We start from the raw sequence: 16,832 nt of genomic DNA on the forward strand, positions 1-16,832 counted from the left end.
GTGACTAGGGAGACTATAAGGAAGGTCCTGAAACTCATGAAACTTCAATTCCTTTCAATTTTGTTTATAGGTATTTTAAAAATAGTTTACAGAAAATGGAATTTCGCGAGTTTCAGGACCTACCTTAGGGTCTCCATATTCACGATTTAAAGTATGAAACGATTTGAGACACCCAGTTCTATGAAAAGTTTTATGAACGATTGAGCTTTCGGATGCCACTTTCACATCCCCTTAAGGTCATGTGAAAGTGGCGTTGAAGAGGTTTTGTTTATTAAACTTTTCTCCCAATTCGATTTACCGAATAGTTTGAAACTTTACAACGTGACTAGGGAGACTATAAGGAAGGTCNATATTTGTGTATTGTTTACGAATAAAATGACATAGGCGAAATGGAGGATGCCGAGGGGAAGAGAAGGAACTTCACGGAACCCTCGGAGAACAATTGACTTCCCGACGAACCAGCTTCAGGATTTCGGAAAATTAATCGGCAAAAAATCTGCTGTCTCTTTTGGATTGAATTTTTGGAAAGGGGGTTCCCGACAGGATCGCTCGTATGGCCGAGATCCAAAATGATCCGCCTGTGATCCAGGAGCCGATCAGGAGGGCCGATCGATCGCGATCGATCCCCTACGCGAAGCCGATCAGACTCGTCCAGCTCGTAAGTTCTGATAAGTAGGAATTGGGAAGTTCTGATAAGTAGGAATTCGAAAGTCCTGATAAATAGGAATCGATCCGGACGGCGAGGATTTTCCGAGTGATCCTTTTGATGATCTCTCTTCAGGTAATTTCCTCGATCCTTCTGGGGTCCACGATCGGCTTGGTCCTGGAACCGCGAAAACACGTCGACCACGGTGGGTCGATCCTCTTGGGGACGATCTTCTTCAGCTTCTTCCTCTTGGAGGTCGTCGACGTCGCCGGTCAGCTGTTCGGGGATCCGATACCGAACACTCCGGTATATATATATATATTTCGGTCTGAAGGGAATGTTAAGAGGATATGAAAGAGAGAAGAAAAAAAAAATATACATACATACATATATATGTGTGTATATATATATATATATAGTTAAATCGTCGGGGAAAGTATTCTCCGTAGAACATCGAAAACGTGCACGGACCAAACCATGTTGGTTCTAGTCCATGATAAATACATTTTTTATGAAAAATTAAATTACATGAGTTCCAGGACGTACTTTAGCGCCTCCATATTCCCGTGGGAAAATTTGAAACGAATCGGTACACCCGATTCGTTTATATATATATATTTCGTTTCTATATTCGTTTATATATATATTTCGTTTCTATATTCGTTTATATATATATATTTCGTTTCTATATTCGTTTATATATATAGGCTGACGCTTTCATATCCTCTTAAAGAGGGAGGGTGGAGGATACTTCGAAATCGTCGTCCTTCAGATGTTCGTGAGCGGGTCCTGCGGGGTCCTGCTCTTCCTCGTCGCTTCCGGAGGAACGATGTCGGTCCAGATTCGCGCAGCCTCCGAGAAGAGCGACCTCCTGATCGTGACCTCGCTCTTCAGCTTCCTCGGCGCCCTTGTCCACCTGCTGGACGTCTTCTTGATCCTCTTTTTCGGCTACTGATCGATTGCCGATCCTCGAGAGGTCGACGCCTCGAGGCCAACTTCAGGGCGAGGTAACCTTCTTCTTCGAAATTCCCCGCGGAAGGCCCCGAGGATGCCCCTGAGATCGCCGATCGTCCCTGGGATCTCTTCTGGTCGGGAAGGAAATGATCGATTCAAAGAGTGAACACCTCTGAGGTCAGTCGCGGCCTTGGAAATCCGATTCCTGGGGGAGGAAGGACCGCATCGAGGTAACCTTCTCCTTCCTCGAAGAAGTAGAAATCCCGGAAGAAATCGGTCAGTTAAAAAATCCCGGAAGAAATCGGTCAGTTAAAAAATCGTGGAAGAAATCGGTCAGTTAAAAAATCCCGGAAGAAATCCGTCATTTAAAAAATCCCAGAGATTCTTCGCCAGCTCCCTGACCTCCAGGTGAAATCTCGAGGAAGTTTCCCGTTTTCGAGTTTCGAAAGTCCGCTCCAAAATGATGGGCCCAGCTTGTGGTCTGGGGGGAGGGTGCCCAGCACCCACGACGGGCGTCTGCGACGAGGCCTGCACCCTGCCCATGGCCAAGCCCATCAGGATATTCCAATTCGTAAGTCCGGAGACGAGACACCTTCCACAGGAGGCATTCTTATCAGACCATTTCCCCTGAAATTCTAATTCTTTCGGATTTTCCAGCTGTTCGTCACCGCGCTCTTCGCCCTGACCATCTACACGATCTCGAGGAACTCCCCGTACCAACAGGTGGAAGGGATCCTCTTGACGGTCCTCTTTGGCAGCTTCCTCTTCATCGCCCTCATCGACATCATCAGTCAGTTTGGAGGAGACCCGATTCCGGACACCCCGGTGGGTCCCCGAGTGATTTTCCTCGATTTTCTCCGGATTTCTCGTCATCGAGATGGAAATTCACCCTTTCAGATGTTCCTATTCGGGGTGGTCGGCACGCTGCTCTTCCTCATGGCAGCTGGAGGCATTTTCTTCATCAGCAGGAGAGAAGAGGTCGAGGATGTCTGGAGGCTCACCGTGTCGACGGTCCTGGCTGCTGCGTGCTCTCTTCTCTTCCTCCTGGACGTCCTCTTGATATTCCTCTACGGATATTAAGGAAGGAACGAGAACTGCAAAATTTTCATCTTTAGCCCATCAGCTTGTTGTATCTCCTCACCTTGTATATACAATACAACGTCCTTGTCTATGATTTTTAGAGTGAGAGTATTTTTTTCTTCTCTTCTGTTCCTCCTGGACGTCCTTTTGATCTTTCTCTACGGATATTGAGAAAGGAACGAGAACTGCAAAATTGGCATCCCTTAGCCCACCAACTCGTTGTATTTCCTCACCTTGTACATACAAATTGTATAATACAATACAACGTCCTTGTCCATCATTTTAAACGTGAGAGTATTTTTTCTTCTCTTCTTTTCCTCCTGGATGTCCTCTTCGTCCTCTTCTACGGATATTGAGGAAGGAACAGGAATTGCAAAATTTGCATCCCTTAGCCCGCCAACTCGTTGTATTTCCTCATCTTGTATATACAATACAACGTCTTTGTCCACGATTTTTAACGCGAGAGTATTTTTTCTTCTCTTGATCTTCCTCTACGGATATTGACGAAGGAACGAGAACTGCAAAATTTGTCATCCTCTAGCCCGTCAACTCGTTGTATTTCCTCACCTTGTATATACAATACAACATCCTTGTCCATGATCTTTAGCATGAGAGTTTTTTTCGGGCCCTGGGTGTCGAAGGATAATCAAAAACAGAGGAGCGAAATGCTTAGCAGGAAAAATTGAAAGAAGATGGGCGGCATGGGTTGCTGTCAAAGGAGGTGTCAAAAAAAACGCGATAGGATTCACGTATACGAGAAAAGCGAGAAGAGGAAGATGAAGTCGAAGAAGGGGTGGAAAAATCTTTCCCGTAATTTGAGATTCGAATAGAGGGAGGGCAATTCATTGAAACGGTACGTTGATGAAAATACCGAATTTCAGGGTCGAAGGAGAAGAAGAGGAGCTCCTTCGAGGAGTCTCGTCCGAGGGTGCCGAAACTGATACCCAGGAGGTCCTCGAAATCCTGGAAGTCCTCAGAATCCCTGAGGTCGGAGCCTTCGACGAAGTCGAACCTCTCGCAGGATGTCAAGAGGTCCAAGGTGGAGGAGTACCGTCCTCGTTACACTCGAGCTGCAAAACCTCTGAGGATAATTCAATTTGTGAGCGATGCGACACTTCTTCGGCAATGGCTGGGAAGTAATCCTTTTTTTCACAGTTTTTCACTCTGCTTCTGTTCGCCTCGAGCATCTACATGGCGGCGTTAAAGCCAGGCCCTTTGCCGGATATCCTGCCGATCCTTTTGGCCGTCCTGTCGGCGGTCTTCGTCTTCGTCCTGGCCGCCGACATCGTCAACCAGTTCGACAGGACCTTCGTGCTCGACACGCCGGTGAGGATCCTTGACATGTTGATTCTTTTCCATCTCCTATTCCAAGGATATTTTGTCCTCCTTGGCAGATGTTCCTCTTCGGCATCTTCGGGGTGCTGCTCTTCGTCTTGGCGGTGATCCTTCTACTGGTCTTCATCTCAAGGGTGGAGTTTTTCTGGATAGCGCTGTTGGCTCTGATCCTTTGTGCACTGATAGCGCTCTTCTTCCTCGTAGAGATCATGTTGGTCTTGGCGTAAGTACTCTACTTCACCCTATTTTTTTTTCATGGATCCAGAAGTGCTACTCGAACTTCAGTGTACGTCCATACTTGTATGTTCATTTAACTTCGCCTTTGAGTGTACATCCATACTTGTACGTCCATTTGACTTCGCCTTTAATTCTACGTCCATACTTATATATTCATTTGTCTTCGCCTTTGATTGTACGTCCATACGTGTATGTTCATTAGGCATCGCCTTTGATTCTCCGTCCATACTTGTACGTTCAAATCACGTTTATCTTATCTTGCACGCGGTCGCGCACATGGCTTTAAGGTTTTTTTAACTTCATTTAGGACATGTTATACATGTCTTGGAGCGCTGATAGCGCTCTTCTTCCTCCAAGAGATCATGTTGGTCTTGGCGTGAGTATTCTACTTCATTGTATTTTATTCGTGGATCCAGAAGTGCTACTCGAGCATGGCTGGAAGGTTTTTTTAATTTCACTTAGGACATGTTATACATGTCTTAGAGCGCTGATAGCGCTCTTCATCCTCGTACAAATCACGTTGTTCTTGGCGTGAGTACTCTGCTTGACCGTATTTTATCCGTGGATCCAGAAATGCTACTCGAGCATGGCTGTAATGTTTTTTTAACTTCACTTAGGACATGTTATACATGTCTTGGAGCGCTGATAGCACTCTTCATCCTCGTACAAATCATGTTGTTCTTGGCGTGAGTACTCTGCTTGACCGTATTTTATCCGTGGATCCAGAAATGCTACTCGAGCATGGCTGTAATGTTTTTTTAACTTCACTTAGGACATGTTATACATGTCTTAGAGCGCTGATAGCGCTCTTCATCCTCGTACAAATCATGTTGTTCTTGGCGAGAGTACTCTACTTGACCGTATTTTATCCGTGGATCCAGAAATGCTACTCGAGCATGGCTGGAATGTTTATTAACTTCAATTAGGACAGGTCATACATGTCTTGGTATTTCTTTTCAGGTACTGGAGGCAGCGGTATCTCTGCATGAAGAAGTGTCAACCAAATTGCAGCGCGCTGACCGATTCGAGGGTTTTTTATCAGAGGTGCTCGCCTTATCAGGGAGAAATGGAGGTAATCGTCCCCTCCTCCGAATTTTTTAAATAAATAAACCGTAACCGAAGTAAATAATTCTGGGCGATTTTCAGATCCAACGAAGTTGTCAGCTTCCAAGGACCGCGAGCAAGGCAGTCCCTGAAAAGGTGGAGGAGAAGAGGATCACCTTCGTGCAGACGGAGGAAGTGCTCCAGGAGGAAGTCGACCCTCCCGAGGTCGAAGTCGTCGAATCGGGAGAAGAACCGACACCGGTGGACGAGAACATCCAAACCGCGGTTTTCGAAAACGAGACCACGCAGGTGCAGACCGAGACCAGGGAAAGTGCCATCACCGAGGCTCAGGTTAATCCCAACTTTGCTGATGAACATCCCCTCCACCATCTATCAAATCGAAGGTAGAACATCAAACGGAAGTTCCAGGTCAGCCCTGAAGTGAGGGAGACTCCGGTCCAGACCTTCAGCAGGTGCGACCTCTGTCTTCGTCCTCTCTTCGGGCTCTGCTCGGCAAGGACCTCGACGGGGTGCCTAACTCCTGAAGAGTCCTTGCACCGATGCCAGGACACGTCGGACCTCGCGTCCTCGCAATTCCCTGGGCCTATCTACTCCGTTTTCCCTGGGGCCGTCCACCTGCTGCACACTGGGACCAACCCCTGCTGCCCCTTGTGCAAGTGCATCGGTACCAACACTCCGCAGCCCGGAACCCAGGGTGTCCTGGCACGTCCTGCGGTCCTGGACGCGTGCACCTCGGAAATGAGTGAGAAAAGGACTCGCCGAGGAGAGGCCAAGGGATCGACCTGATCTTTTTCCTGATTTTTCTTTTCCTTTTCTCGCAGACCTGGTCGTCGGTGTGCCCAATCGAAAACCCCCCAGGAAGCCTCCGAGGGTCTATGAAACCCGTAAAATCTTTCTAAATCCCCAGATCGGGACTTAGTAGGTCCCCTTTGACGGTCTTCCCTCCTTGATAGGATCTGTTCCCTAAGGTCGCTGTCCTACCCACGGGGCAGGACTCGCCGCCAGGAAGGCAGGACTCCCGGATATCGTGAACAAGGTCACTCTCCCGAGCTACCTGATTAGGAGGAATAAAAAGACCCAGACCCCCTCGAAGAAGAGCTCTCAGGACCTCGCAGGACCCGCGGAGAGGGTCCTTGACACGCGGTGAGGTCTCTTAGAGGATCCTTTTCGAGGTCGGAGCCGCCAAGTTGGGGAGTTTAGATTCTCGTTTTTTCCCTCAGGGAAGTGCAGGAAGCTGAGACAAGGGAGGAGGAATCGAAGATCGAGGAAGTCGAGGAGCCTCGACAGAAGAGTCTCCTGGACGATGGAGAGACCTCATCCTCGGAGGTGAAATCTAAAAAGCAGGAAATCGATCCGCGAGAATCCCTCGAGCGGAAGTCGACGAGAAACGGGGAGGAAAGTAAACTCGAAGAGAATCTAGAAACTGAGGATCCGAAATCGGAGGCTGAGAAGAGCGCGATGGAGGAAAAATCCCTGGAAGAGAAAAATCAAATTTCCCAATTGTCCCTCAGAAATAAAGCCGAAGATACCGTCGAGGCTGGGAAATCTGAGATTTGGAAAAGATCTCGCAACTCCGAGAGCACTTCGGAGAACGAATCGGAACCGAAATCGTCACAGAGCAAAACTGGGTCCGTAAGAGGATATGAAAGAGTCAGCCTGTATATATAGAAGAATATATATATTATATATAAGTCAAATCGTTGGGGGAAGTATTCTCCGAATTGGGTGTACCGATTCGTTTGAAATTTTCCCACGTGAATATGGAGGCCCTAAGGTAGGTCCTGATACTCATGAAATTTCATTTTTCATGAAAAATGTATTTACTACATGGACTAGAACCAAGGTGGCGTGGTCCGGGCACGTTTTCGATGTTTTACGCTTCTTGGAGGCTTAAAATTGAAAATGAAGAGTTTTTCAGGACCTAATTAAAACAATTTAGAATACCGTATAAATGGAATATTACGGAGTCAGATGGGAAAATGTGGAAAATACTTTCACCAACGATTGCAAGAGATTGCTAGTCTGTACCATGGGTAACGCGTGTTTTTAGAAAAAAAATTTAGTTGCAGCTAAACCCCACAGATGGCGACGTTGGCTCGTCAGAATGTAAAGAGTCATGAATTCATGGGATTTCGGCAGTTTTACATCGATCTTTTTATCATTATTCTCCCGAAATGACATATAGAACCCTGCAGTTCGTATAATTCTCAACGTAGACTGTAAAAGACTTCAATATAAATATAAATGTCGGTAATGGGACGCGCCAGCTTATGTTGCCACTTGAGTATTCAAAACGGCATTCCCCCAAAAAGGGTATAGATGAATTTTACTTTATCGACGTCGATGAAATTTCTTAGCGCCTTTCATATCCTCCTAAGCAGAGAAAATGATAGTCATGAGTTTAAGATGTAAGAAATTATCCAACCTATTTTCAAGGATCTACCTCCTGCAGATCGAAAATGGACCGACTGACGAAGCTCTTCGAGAGGAAGAATAAGGTCGACCCCGCGAAACAGGACGACGCTTCTAGGTACACGTGACATTGAAATCAAAGTTTATACATATTAAATATTAAAAAAAAAAAAAAACAGAAAATGTTTACAATTCGGTGTCAGTCCAACGCAGGACGCATTTGGCCAGATGAGCTCCCAGGGGATTTTGGAAACCTGGAACTCGGATAATCCTCAGGTGAAAGATTTTCTATATGCCAGGAGTGAACAATAAATATTGACATTTGTAATAATTCTACAACAGGCGAGCGGGAATTTCTTCACGAGTAGGAGGTCCTGCGAGGAGCGTTGCGAACGTACGGTGGGTGGAGATTTTAAATTAAATAATAAATAAATAAAAAACCGAGGGAATTAAATAATTAAACTCGTCACAATAATCCTTATAGATCCAGCAAGCTCGTGCACCACCTCCGTGCAGTTACGTAATTCGAGGCATGAACGAAAGCGAGTACTTCGCGCCTTACGGCAACAGGATGATCCCTGTAAGTCGGATAAATAAATAATAAAAAAAAATATATATATAAAATCGTAACAAAATAAATTGCACCTTAAGTGAAGATAAATAGAAAAATTCACTTTCCACCTGCAGGTACATCGCTATCCTGCTTGTCCTGGGAGGATGTTCAACTACCCCCAGTGTCAACCCCAATTACCGGTACGTACTTTTCTCGGGTCCTTTGATAAGATAACACGTCCTCATTGATTTCAGACTTGTCACAACTATTCTGCCTCGTTCCCGACATTCATCCACTTTCCAGTTTGCGTGAGTGATCCTCGCTTTTTCGAATAGGACCAGGATTATCTAATTAAACGAGTCCTTTTTTACAGCCGGCGAAGGAGCAACCCTCCCCCCGGAACTCGTCGAAAAAGTAGTGATCCACTAATTAGGGTATCGGGGGGAATTAATCATTAATTATTAGTCACCAGACATGAATTCTAGAGATTAACTCCAGAGAGGGGATTTCCGAAATTGGATTTATTCCTTAATCAAAGGAGGTACATCGCTCGCGACGTGCGCAATCAGTGAGGGGTACAAAGGCTGAGTAAAATCCGCGACAATGGTTACTGTTAATAGTTATTCTAATAAATACAGATAGTATAAAACGTGAGTGTCCTATGGGCACATCCAGGCCGTAGAATGGATTGAGCACGGCGTCGATAATATATATATATATATATATATATCAGCTGGAACGTCAATTATTAATTACTGGTTGTTCGATTATCGTGATTACGTCGATCGTGGAAAAGAATTATGTAAAATAGATCTTAGGACTAATATGGAATTACAAGCTCTGCGTTGTCGTGCCTTAACGCGTGTAAATAAAATGAATTGTTTCCTCCCAATGGGACACTTTTCAAAAAAAGGAAGAAGAGATGCATAAGATAAATTAAAAGGAAAAAAATATATATATATCAGGCACGAGAAACGAGATAATGTATAATCGCAGGGGATATTCGAAAGGCTCTCGGAGCGTACTCCAAAATTCGCCGGTTTTTTCTCCTGAAGCGATAAAAAAATTTCTTGGATTTTTCATGATATCGAACAATTATCGTAGAGTTAATCTAATAGCGTGATATAATAGTAGCATAATATAATGATAGCATAATTAATTTCAAATTCTTTTTTCCTGCCTCTCGTTGCAGACCCTCGTCTTTATGAAAAATCACTTGAATCGAGTTTTTGCAAATTGTGGGCAGGGAAAAATTCATTAAGCAACAATTTATACCGTGCAGTCCAAAATTCGCCGGTTTTCTCCTGAAGCGATAAAAAAATTTCTTGGATTTTTCATGATATCGAACAATTATCAGGATATAATAGTAGCATAATATAATGATAGCATAATTAATTTCAAATTCATTTTTCCTGCCTCTCGTTGCAGACCCTCGTCTTTATGAAAAATCACTTGAATCGAGTTTTTGCAAATTGTGGGCAGGGAAATATTCATTAAGGAACAATTTATACCGTGCTGTAGATCCGAAAAGGATCAATTGTTCGAGATGAACTTTTCGGAAGAGCGATTCAGGATCGGCCTTCCGGCTCGCGGGGTCGGATTATCCTGCGAATATCCACGAAGGATCTCGGTGAAAGGACCTCCAGAGTAAAAATCGGAGACGGCGCTTCCGGCGGAAGGATTGCCTCGAACAATCGGAGGATTCTGATAATTATCGACTTTTCGAAAATCCGAGGAAACCGGGATCCAATCGATTTTATTCGATAGATTGCCAAACGGAAGGCAATTGGTCCTTTTAATCGGGATTTTCGGGGAATAATTGTTATCCGACTGTAGATGCAGGACGCGAGGTCCCACCTGGGATCCTTCGTGAAGGACCTCCAGGTGTGGGGGATCCTGTGGTTGCATGGGAAAAGGGAAGCTCTGCAGATAATTTCCGTTTTGATTGTTTGAAACGGGCAGAATGTTTCTCGCGGGGCTTGGAGAAGGTCCTTGGTTCCATGGTCGGTGGAAGGTCCTTGGGAGATCAAGGATACCTCGTTGGTCAATTTTATCGATTATCCAGGGATCGGTGAAGGAAGACGGTCTTAATCGAGGCTTGAGTCGATCGATGTACAGGTATCCAGTGGATCGGAGGTCCTGCAGGATGTTCTCGGACTCTCCCCGGGGATCCTGGAAGAGTCCCCGAGGAAATCCTTCGGGATTCTCCGACGAGTCTGCCGCATCCTCTGTCAGGACTTCCAGCAGGTTCCTTCGCAGATCCTTGTTAACGTTCCTGCAGGACCCGAGGTTTCGGATCGCCTGGACGTTCATCGAAGGATTCTTCGAGAGGTCCTTTCCATTCTCCAGGCTCACCTTCTCCAGCAGCTTCGGCAGCTGATTTTCCCCAGGATTCCAGGGATCGAAATTATTGAATCTCTCGGCGAGCATCCCCGAGAGGTCCTGCTCGTTCTCTCTCTCCTCGAGGATAGTAGATTCTTCCAGGACGAGTCCTGTGGAACCGCCCGAAGCTTCGCTCCCGAGATCCTCTCCCTTTTCTCGAAAAGGACGATTCCCCGAAGGATTCAGATTTTCGTATACGAAATTCACGACCCGACTCGGCGGCGACATGGAATAATCCGAGAAATTTCCATTCACGTCCTGGAGGTCCTTGTTCTGGCGACGCCTCGCATATCTCGAGGAGGTCGATCCTGGGAACCTTCGCCTGGATCCCGATGACTTTTCCTGCTTATCGGATTTCCCTCGGGAAGTGCCACCCTCTTTGTTCGAGGAAAGCATCCTGTTGGCGTTCTGCCGACGCCCTGGTCCTTGCAGGACCTTCAAGGATCGGTTCTCCTCCTTCGTTCCCTTCTTCAACTGGCCCTTCGACGCCAGTCGGTCCTCTTCCAGATAGTTTTTGATGCTGGTCTCCAGAAACTCATCCTGGATTTTCCGCCGAAAGGACTTCTTCTTGTCCATCCCGATGGTCGTCCTTGTTATCACCACGTTGCCCTCTTCGTCGCACACGCCGCACTCCTCGATCTTGTTGCAGATTGTTTTACAATATAGGAATTAATATCTCCGACGCCAGATTTATTCCCTTTCGCCCAGGGAAATTCATTTCCTCGAGTCGAAGAGTAAGGAATGGAAAGACTACATGGGAGGAGCGAGGAAGGAGATTTTCCGGATTTCATTTTTCATTTTTCTCATTTTTTATTTATACTTTCCTATTGTTTTGCAGATTACGCGGCAGTGGCGCAATCGTTCCATTGCCACATCTCGTGATAAACTTATCCAACATCCTTCGGATTGAGTAACCCAAGATAGTACCGAAGATGACCCCGCGTTAACCTAGCTTTTCGAAATGCCCTCGATTAACGAAATTTTCCCCTAGAAATTATTAATTTTCCTAAACATGGGAATTGGTCACTCAACAGGTGCATGGATACGTCCGATCAGGGTTTGGTAATTTCGCGTTTTTCAGTTTTTCTTTTTTTTCCCCAAGGTTTTCCATTATATAAACCAAGTAGTTTAATGATAGATTAATTTGAAGCTTGCTTTCAACAATTTTTTAGAATTATGTTCCCAATATGGCGGACGTCGCAGATATAGGATATATGTATCCGGTAGGTTATAATCCTAGTAGCACAAAATATTTATCCTATATTTTCTATATATTTAACGAATATCGTATATTTTGTAAATATTTTGCAAAAATTTGAAATATTTGCTAATCGTTTTCTTTAGAATATTACCTTTATAACATTTGTATATTAGCTCCATGTGTTTTCATCTTTTTCTAACGGATATACAAAACATTTCGTTTCATTTTAATATGAGTACTTTTTTAAATATTACCTACCGAATACATTGTAAACGTTTTAAAATTATTTAAAATCATAATCACACGATTTTCCCACGTTATGAAATAGCGGAACGAAAGTATTACAAAAACTTGTCGTGTTTCTTGTTACCAGATAAAGTGTACCATAATAATCGTGAACAAAAAAATGTATTTTTATTTGACGTTCATAAATTAAAAAAAATTTAATTCCTCTATACGTTTATAAATTATTGAGACTAAACATGCCATTGAAATGATCAATAAACATTTCCGATATCTTCGAATGAAATCTACAATACATTTTAAAAAATCCGCCGCTTGAGATATTTAGCAAAGATTGCAAAGAAATATTTAGAAATTATTCTAAGCTACTAGGGTGTCTCTTAGTGTATGTGTAAACACGCAAACATTTTTTCAGGAATAATTTCTCGCTCGAATTCGAAATTCTTTCGACATAACTCTGTCTAGCATGAAATTTGACATGACGTATTATATTTACCCAACCCTACGTCCGACATATTGGGGATGAAAATAGAAAATAGGGGGATTCTAAGGACGAACCATCTCGGCCTTGGCAAGGTAGACCCAGAGCCGGCGCCACGTGGTGAACTTTTTCTGCTCCCCAAAATTGTAGCGCATCTCCTTCGAGGCGTATCTCGTGCTTAGGGGACTCCTGTAGTCACAGTAAACGCTCCTCTCCATTTTTTTACGAATCTCGTAAACCCTCCCGATCGCGAAAAAATACTCGAGAAAACTCCCTTCTTACGCCCGGCCGAACGGTTAATGGAGTCGCGATCAGCTGATCGCTACTACTGGAGCATGCGCGAGCGAGGTGCGCAGTGGAGCGTCATTCATGCCGCGGCTAAGAGCGTGCCGTCATCTGGTTACTACCGTTCGAACTACTCTCCTGGTATTTTCGAGAGATATCCAGAGGAATGGATTGAAATATTAATTCTCCAGATTTAATTACGGAATATCTGCTTCCTATCTCGAGTTCGAGGGGTTAGTATCGATTTTTTCACGATAGGGAGAGATATGACGAAGCTTGACAGTCGGTAACTTACTCGGGAAGTCGGTAGCGTTTGGAGGTAATATTGGAAAAGACGATGGCGGAATTTCATTTTGAAATTATTCCTTTTTCTCGGCTCACGGGGGAATTTACGAGGAATTATTGGAAATCCTTTCGAAGGAGATCCCATGAGAAGTACTCGAAGGAGAGTGCGTCCCTGTATGAACCTGGAGTTCAATTTGAGGGACTAACAAAATTAACAGATTTATTGGAACATTTTTCTGATGTACACATTTGTGTCATGTTCAGTTTTGTTCGTGGCATTTTTTTTTTTTTAACAAAAACAAGAGCTGTTCATATGAGATGTGAAAGTGGCGTTGAAGAGGTTTTGTTTATTAAACTTTTCTCCCAAATGGATTTACCGAATAGTTTGAAACTTTACAACGTGAATAGGGAGACTATAAGGAAGGTCCTGAAACTCATGAAACTTCAATTCTTCTCAAATTTGTTTATAGGTATTTTAAAAATAGTTTATAAAAAATGAAATTTCGGGAGTTTCAGGACCTACCTTAGGGTCTCCATATTCACGTTTAAAAGTATGATACGATTTGAGACACCCAGTTCTATGAAAAGTTTTATGAACGATTGAGCTTTCGGGTGCCACTTTCACATCCCCTTAATTTTGTTAGTGCCTCAAAAATTGGATTCCATGTTCACCGAGCCAGAGTGCGCTTCAAGGTACCCACGAGGTACCCACGTCCTCGTTTTCACCTGGAGTGGCCAAAACCCATTGTTCTAGGTGGACTTCAGGGCCGCAGGAGAACTTCTCCATCCTCGGCTCGAGAATTATCTGCCACTTGCGAAACTCTCCTTCTTCCTCTCTCCCCTCGTTTCGGAGAAAATGTAGAATCTAACCGAAGGGATTTCAGGATCTTAACTTACCACATTGATCGGCATCATGTCAGGATGTGCCCAGTCGATGCTGACCTCGGCACCCTTGATAAGGCACCCCCTGTCGGGGACCAATCTCCTCCTGGCCATGGCGGCTCCTCTATGGGTCCTATAGGAAATCAATGCGTATCTGGCCTGGCCATTGGAGTTCCGGTAGACCGCCACCTTGGCGACCTCGTCCGTGATGGAGTAGACCTCCTGGAAGATGGGTCCACGAGTGAAAAAACAAAGGAAACAATCTAAGTGGTTCGATGTCATTTCCTTTTCGAGATAAGTGACCGGAGAGGATGATATATATATGTTACGGTGAAACACCCAAATCTGGAGAATGTCGACTTTCACCGGTGAGTTTCAACATTCACATAGTCGCTTAGTGTATGTCCGAAATATTTGCTAAATACCCTTATTTCTGACTTACACCGGTAAATGTTGACATTCACCGGTGTGTGATTGTCGACACACACTGGAGAGGGTCCGAATGTACAACAATGTAATGCAATATTCGATCTTTCACCGACGTATTTGGTATCTGTTAACATTCACCGGTGAAAGTCGACATTCTCCAATTTCGGTCATTCACGGTAACATATATATATATATAAAGGAAATGATCTCGAACCCCTTGGATTGTTATATATATATATATATAATCTTCTATATATAATATATATCGTCCGTGATGGAGTAGACCCTCTGGAAGATGGGTCCACGAGTGAAAAAACAAAGGAAACAATCCAAGGGGTTCGAGATCATTTCCTTTTCGAGATAAGTGACCGGAGAGGATGATATATATATATATATCTTCTATATATAATAGATAGATGATATATATATATCATCTATATATAATATATACGTATATACACAATTATATATATAGTTTTGCAGACCTTGACAACGGTCTCGGTCTCGACGTTGCCAGGAAGCTGTCCCAGGCAGAGGCGACAATTGTTGATGCTGGCCACGACGCCGATCCTGCGCCCGGGTCTGATCTCGAAGTTGTCCAGCTCCCGAATCGCCCTCTTGGCGTGCTCCCGGTTGGAGAACATCACGAAGCAGTACCCTCGGTTCGCCCCGGAGAAGTCCATCATCAGTCTGATCTCGTAGATGTCGCCGACAGCCTGGAAGATGGGGTAGATCTCGTGCTCGTAGAGGGTCCTCGGGATCTTACCGACGAAGACCTCGCAGTCCGGTCCAGGAGGTGGTCCCGTCCAACCTGGAGGTGGTCCCAGCTTCCGCTGACCGTTCACCTGGGTCATCGTGAATTTCGAGTCGGTTACCAGCTGGAGAACCAGCTTGCTCGTCTCCATCTGCTCCTCCAGGGTCGGGATGCGGCTCTTCGGGGTGTCCAGGCTCCCGCGGCGAGAGTGCTCCGAGCCCTGGTCTGCAAGGATGTTAATAAGGAAAAGGATTAGACATAATTCACGCACTTTGTCATTTTTTTTCTCTTTTTGTATTTTGGAAGCTGATTCAATGATTACCGGATCGGGCCCTGCTGACGCCGCGACGGGTGGGCCGCTGGGGTAGGTCCTTCCGCTGGTCGTACCAGGACCTCCCCTCGTCGTCCTGGACCACCGAGACTCTCCGACGATCCCCCATCTCGTTCCCCAGGTTCCCCATGTTCCTCCAGAGGACTCTGTCGATCCGGAACTGACCCCTCTGGCTCGGATCCATCGAACTCGAAATCATCGCCTGGAAGGGAAGGACCTCGGGGTGATATCCTGCCAGGACACTGGGTACGTGGACCCCTCTCGAGGAAAGTTCACTCACCGATACTCAACTGTCATTCGCTCGGGTCCAGAATCTCGGAGACTCGTATTTGGATATGCAAATCAGAGAATCCTGGGAGAGGGCGGAGGTTCGCCAGGACTTCCTTTCCTTCCTAGACTACGGGAAGGCTTCTATCTCTTATCTAGGGAACCCGAAATACCGCCACCTTTTGGAAAACACCTGGTATAGTCGACCCTCCTTGGGGCTCGGTGCCCCCGTAGCGGTAATTCCTATCAATTGTTATCAAGGGTGGCTTTTATTACCCCAGGACTCGGGATCTCGATCCAGGGATCCTGGGAGATCGGATATCCGGATCTGGACCCTTTCGGTCGATGCTCGAGGACGACTGGATGCTGCGCCCGGTCCATGTGACGAGTCGAGATGAGCGCCGGCTCTCGGCCAATCAGAGCGCGCCGTTTCCCCTGGAGCCGTCCGATTGACCCCCACCCCGCTCCACGACGGATCCAACGGAAATCTGATCGAGATAAAGGAATGCTTGCATCCGATCGACAAAGGAACGTCTTCTTTTTCTCGATTCTTCTCGCTAATCTCTTTCTCTCCTTACCCAACACATTGACGCACCATCCCTAGTAGCAGGAAATATTCCTCCCATGTTTTTTATACATTTAACGAATTTTCTAAATATTTAGCAGACATTTTTGATGATGTTTGCGAAAGGTTTACTTTAGAATGTCATCTCTGTATTTGTATAGTATTTGCTCCACGCGTTTTCATATTTTTTCTTACGGACGTACGAAACATTTAGCTTAATTTTAATGTAAGTACTTTTTTCAATATTATCTGACGAATACATTGTATACGGTTTGAAAAGATTTAATATCAAAATCACACTTTTGCTCCCATAATGATATGCCGGAACGAAAGTATTACGAAAATTTGTCGGGGTTTTTGATACTAGATTAAGTGTCCGATTATAATCTCGAAGGAAAAAATGTACTTTTATTAGATGTTTAATGTGTTTTTATTGTATATATAT

General features: G+C 44.9%; 3 protein-coding genes across 3 annotated transcripts in view; 1 reads left to right on the forward strand and 2 right to left on the reverse strand.

The window, feature by feature from the left end:
• LOC105701074 (adenylosuccinate lyase) overlaps positions 1–12,889 on the reverse strand; it is a 29,974-nt gene extending 17,085 nt beyond the window's left edge. The window contains exon 1 of the mRNA XM_012427499.2: positions 12,667–12,889. Coding sequence (XP_012282922.1) covers positions 12,667–12,807 — 141 coding nt within the window. The 5' untranslated portion in view covers positions 12,808–12,889. The remainder of the gene's footprint in view (positions 1–12,666) is intronic.
• LOC105701079 lies at positions 1,398–2,828 on the forward strand. The gene is made up of 3 exons (XM_012427503.1): positions 1,398–2,171; positions 2,258–2,425; positions 2,498–2,828. The coding sequence occupies exons 1-3, from the start codon at positions 2,061–2,063 to the stop codon at positions 2,678–2,680; spliced, it is 462 nt and encodes a 153-aa protein (XP_012282926.1). The 5' UTR covers positions 1,398–2,060; the 3' UTR covers positions 2,681–2,828.
• A 1,158-nt stretch (positions 12,890–14,047) lies between the features above and the next one.
• On the reverse strand, positions 14,048–15,685 carry LOC105701072 (RNA-binding protein 47-like). Its single transcript, XM_012427496.1, has 3 exons — positions 15,547–15,685; positions 14,956–15,449; positions 14,048–14,263 (listed from the first exon to the last, which is right to left on the reverse strand). The coding sequence occupies exons 1-3, from the start codon at positions 15,683–15,685 to the stop codon at positions 14,048–14,050; spliced, it is 849 nt and encodes a 282-aa protein (XP_012282919.1).
• Between the last annotated feature and the right edge of the window lie 1,147 nt (positions 15,686–16,832).

Source organism: Orussus abietinus, unplaced genomic scaffold (assembly GCF_000612105.2).
Source record: "Orussus abietinus isolate OABI.00-Male unplaced genomic scaffold, Oabi_2.0 scaffold216, whole genome shotgun sequence".
NCBI classification, from domain to species: Eukaryota; Metazoa; Arthropoda; class Insecta; order Hymenoptera; family Orussidae; genus Orussus; species Orussus abietinus.

What these genes read in the sequence shown, in the direction of transcription:
- LOC105701079 (XM_012427503.1), top strand. Translation starts at nt 2,061, where the DNA reads ATGATGGGCCCAGCTTGTGGTCTGGGGGGAGGGTGCCCAGCACCCACG. An exon ending in CCATCAGGATATTCCAATTC is followed by an intron (nt 2,172 to 2,257) that starts GTAAGTCCGGAG and finishes CGGATTTTCCAG; the next exon opens with CTGTTCGTCACCGCGCTCTT. An exon ending in ACCCGATTCCGGACACCCCG is followed by an intron (nt 2,426 to 2,497) that starts GTGGGTCCCCGA and finishes TCACCCTTTCAG; the next exon opens with ATGTTCCTATTCGGGGTGGT.
- LOC105701072 (XM_012427496.1), bottom strand. Translation starts at nt 15,685, where the DNA reads ATGGGGAACCTGGGGAACGAGATGGGGGATCGTCGGAGAGTCTCGGTG. An exon ending in CGTCAGCAGGGCCCGATCCG is followed by an intron (nt 15,450 to 15,546) that starts GTAATCATTGAA and finishes ACATCCTTGCAG; the next exon opens with ACCAGGGCTCGGAGCACTCT. An exon ending in AGACCGAGACCGTTGTCAAG is followed by an intron (nt 14,264 to 14,955) that starts GTCTGCAAAACT and finishes CCCATCTTCCAG; the next exon opens with GAGGTCTACTCCATCACGGA.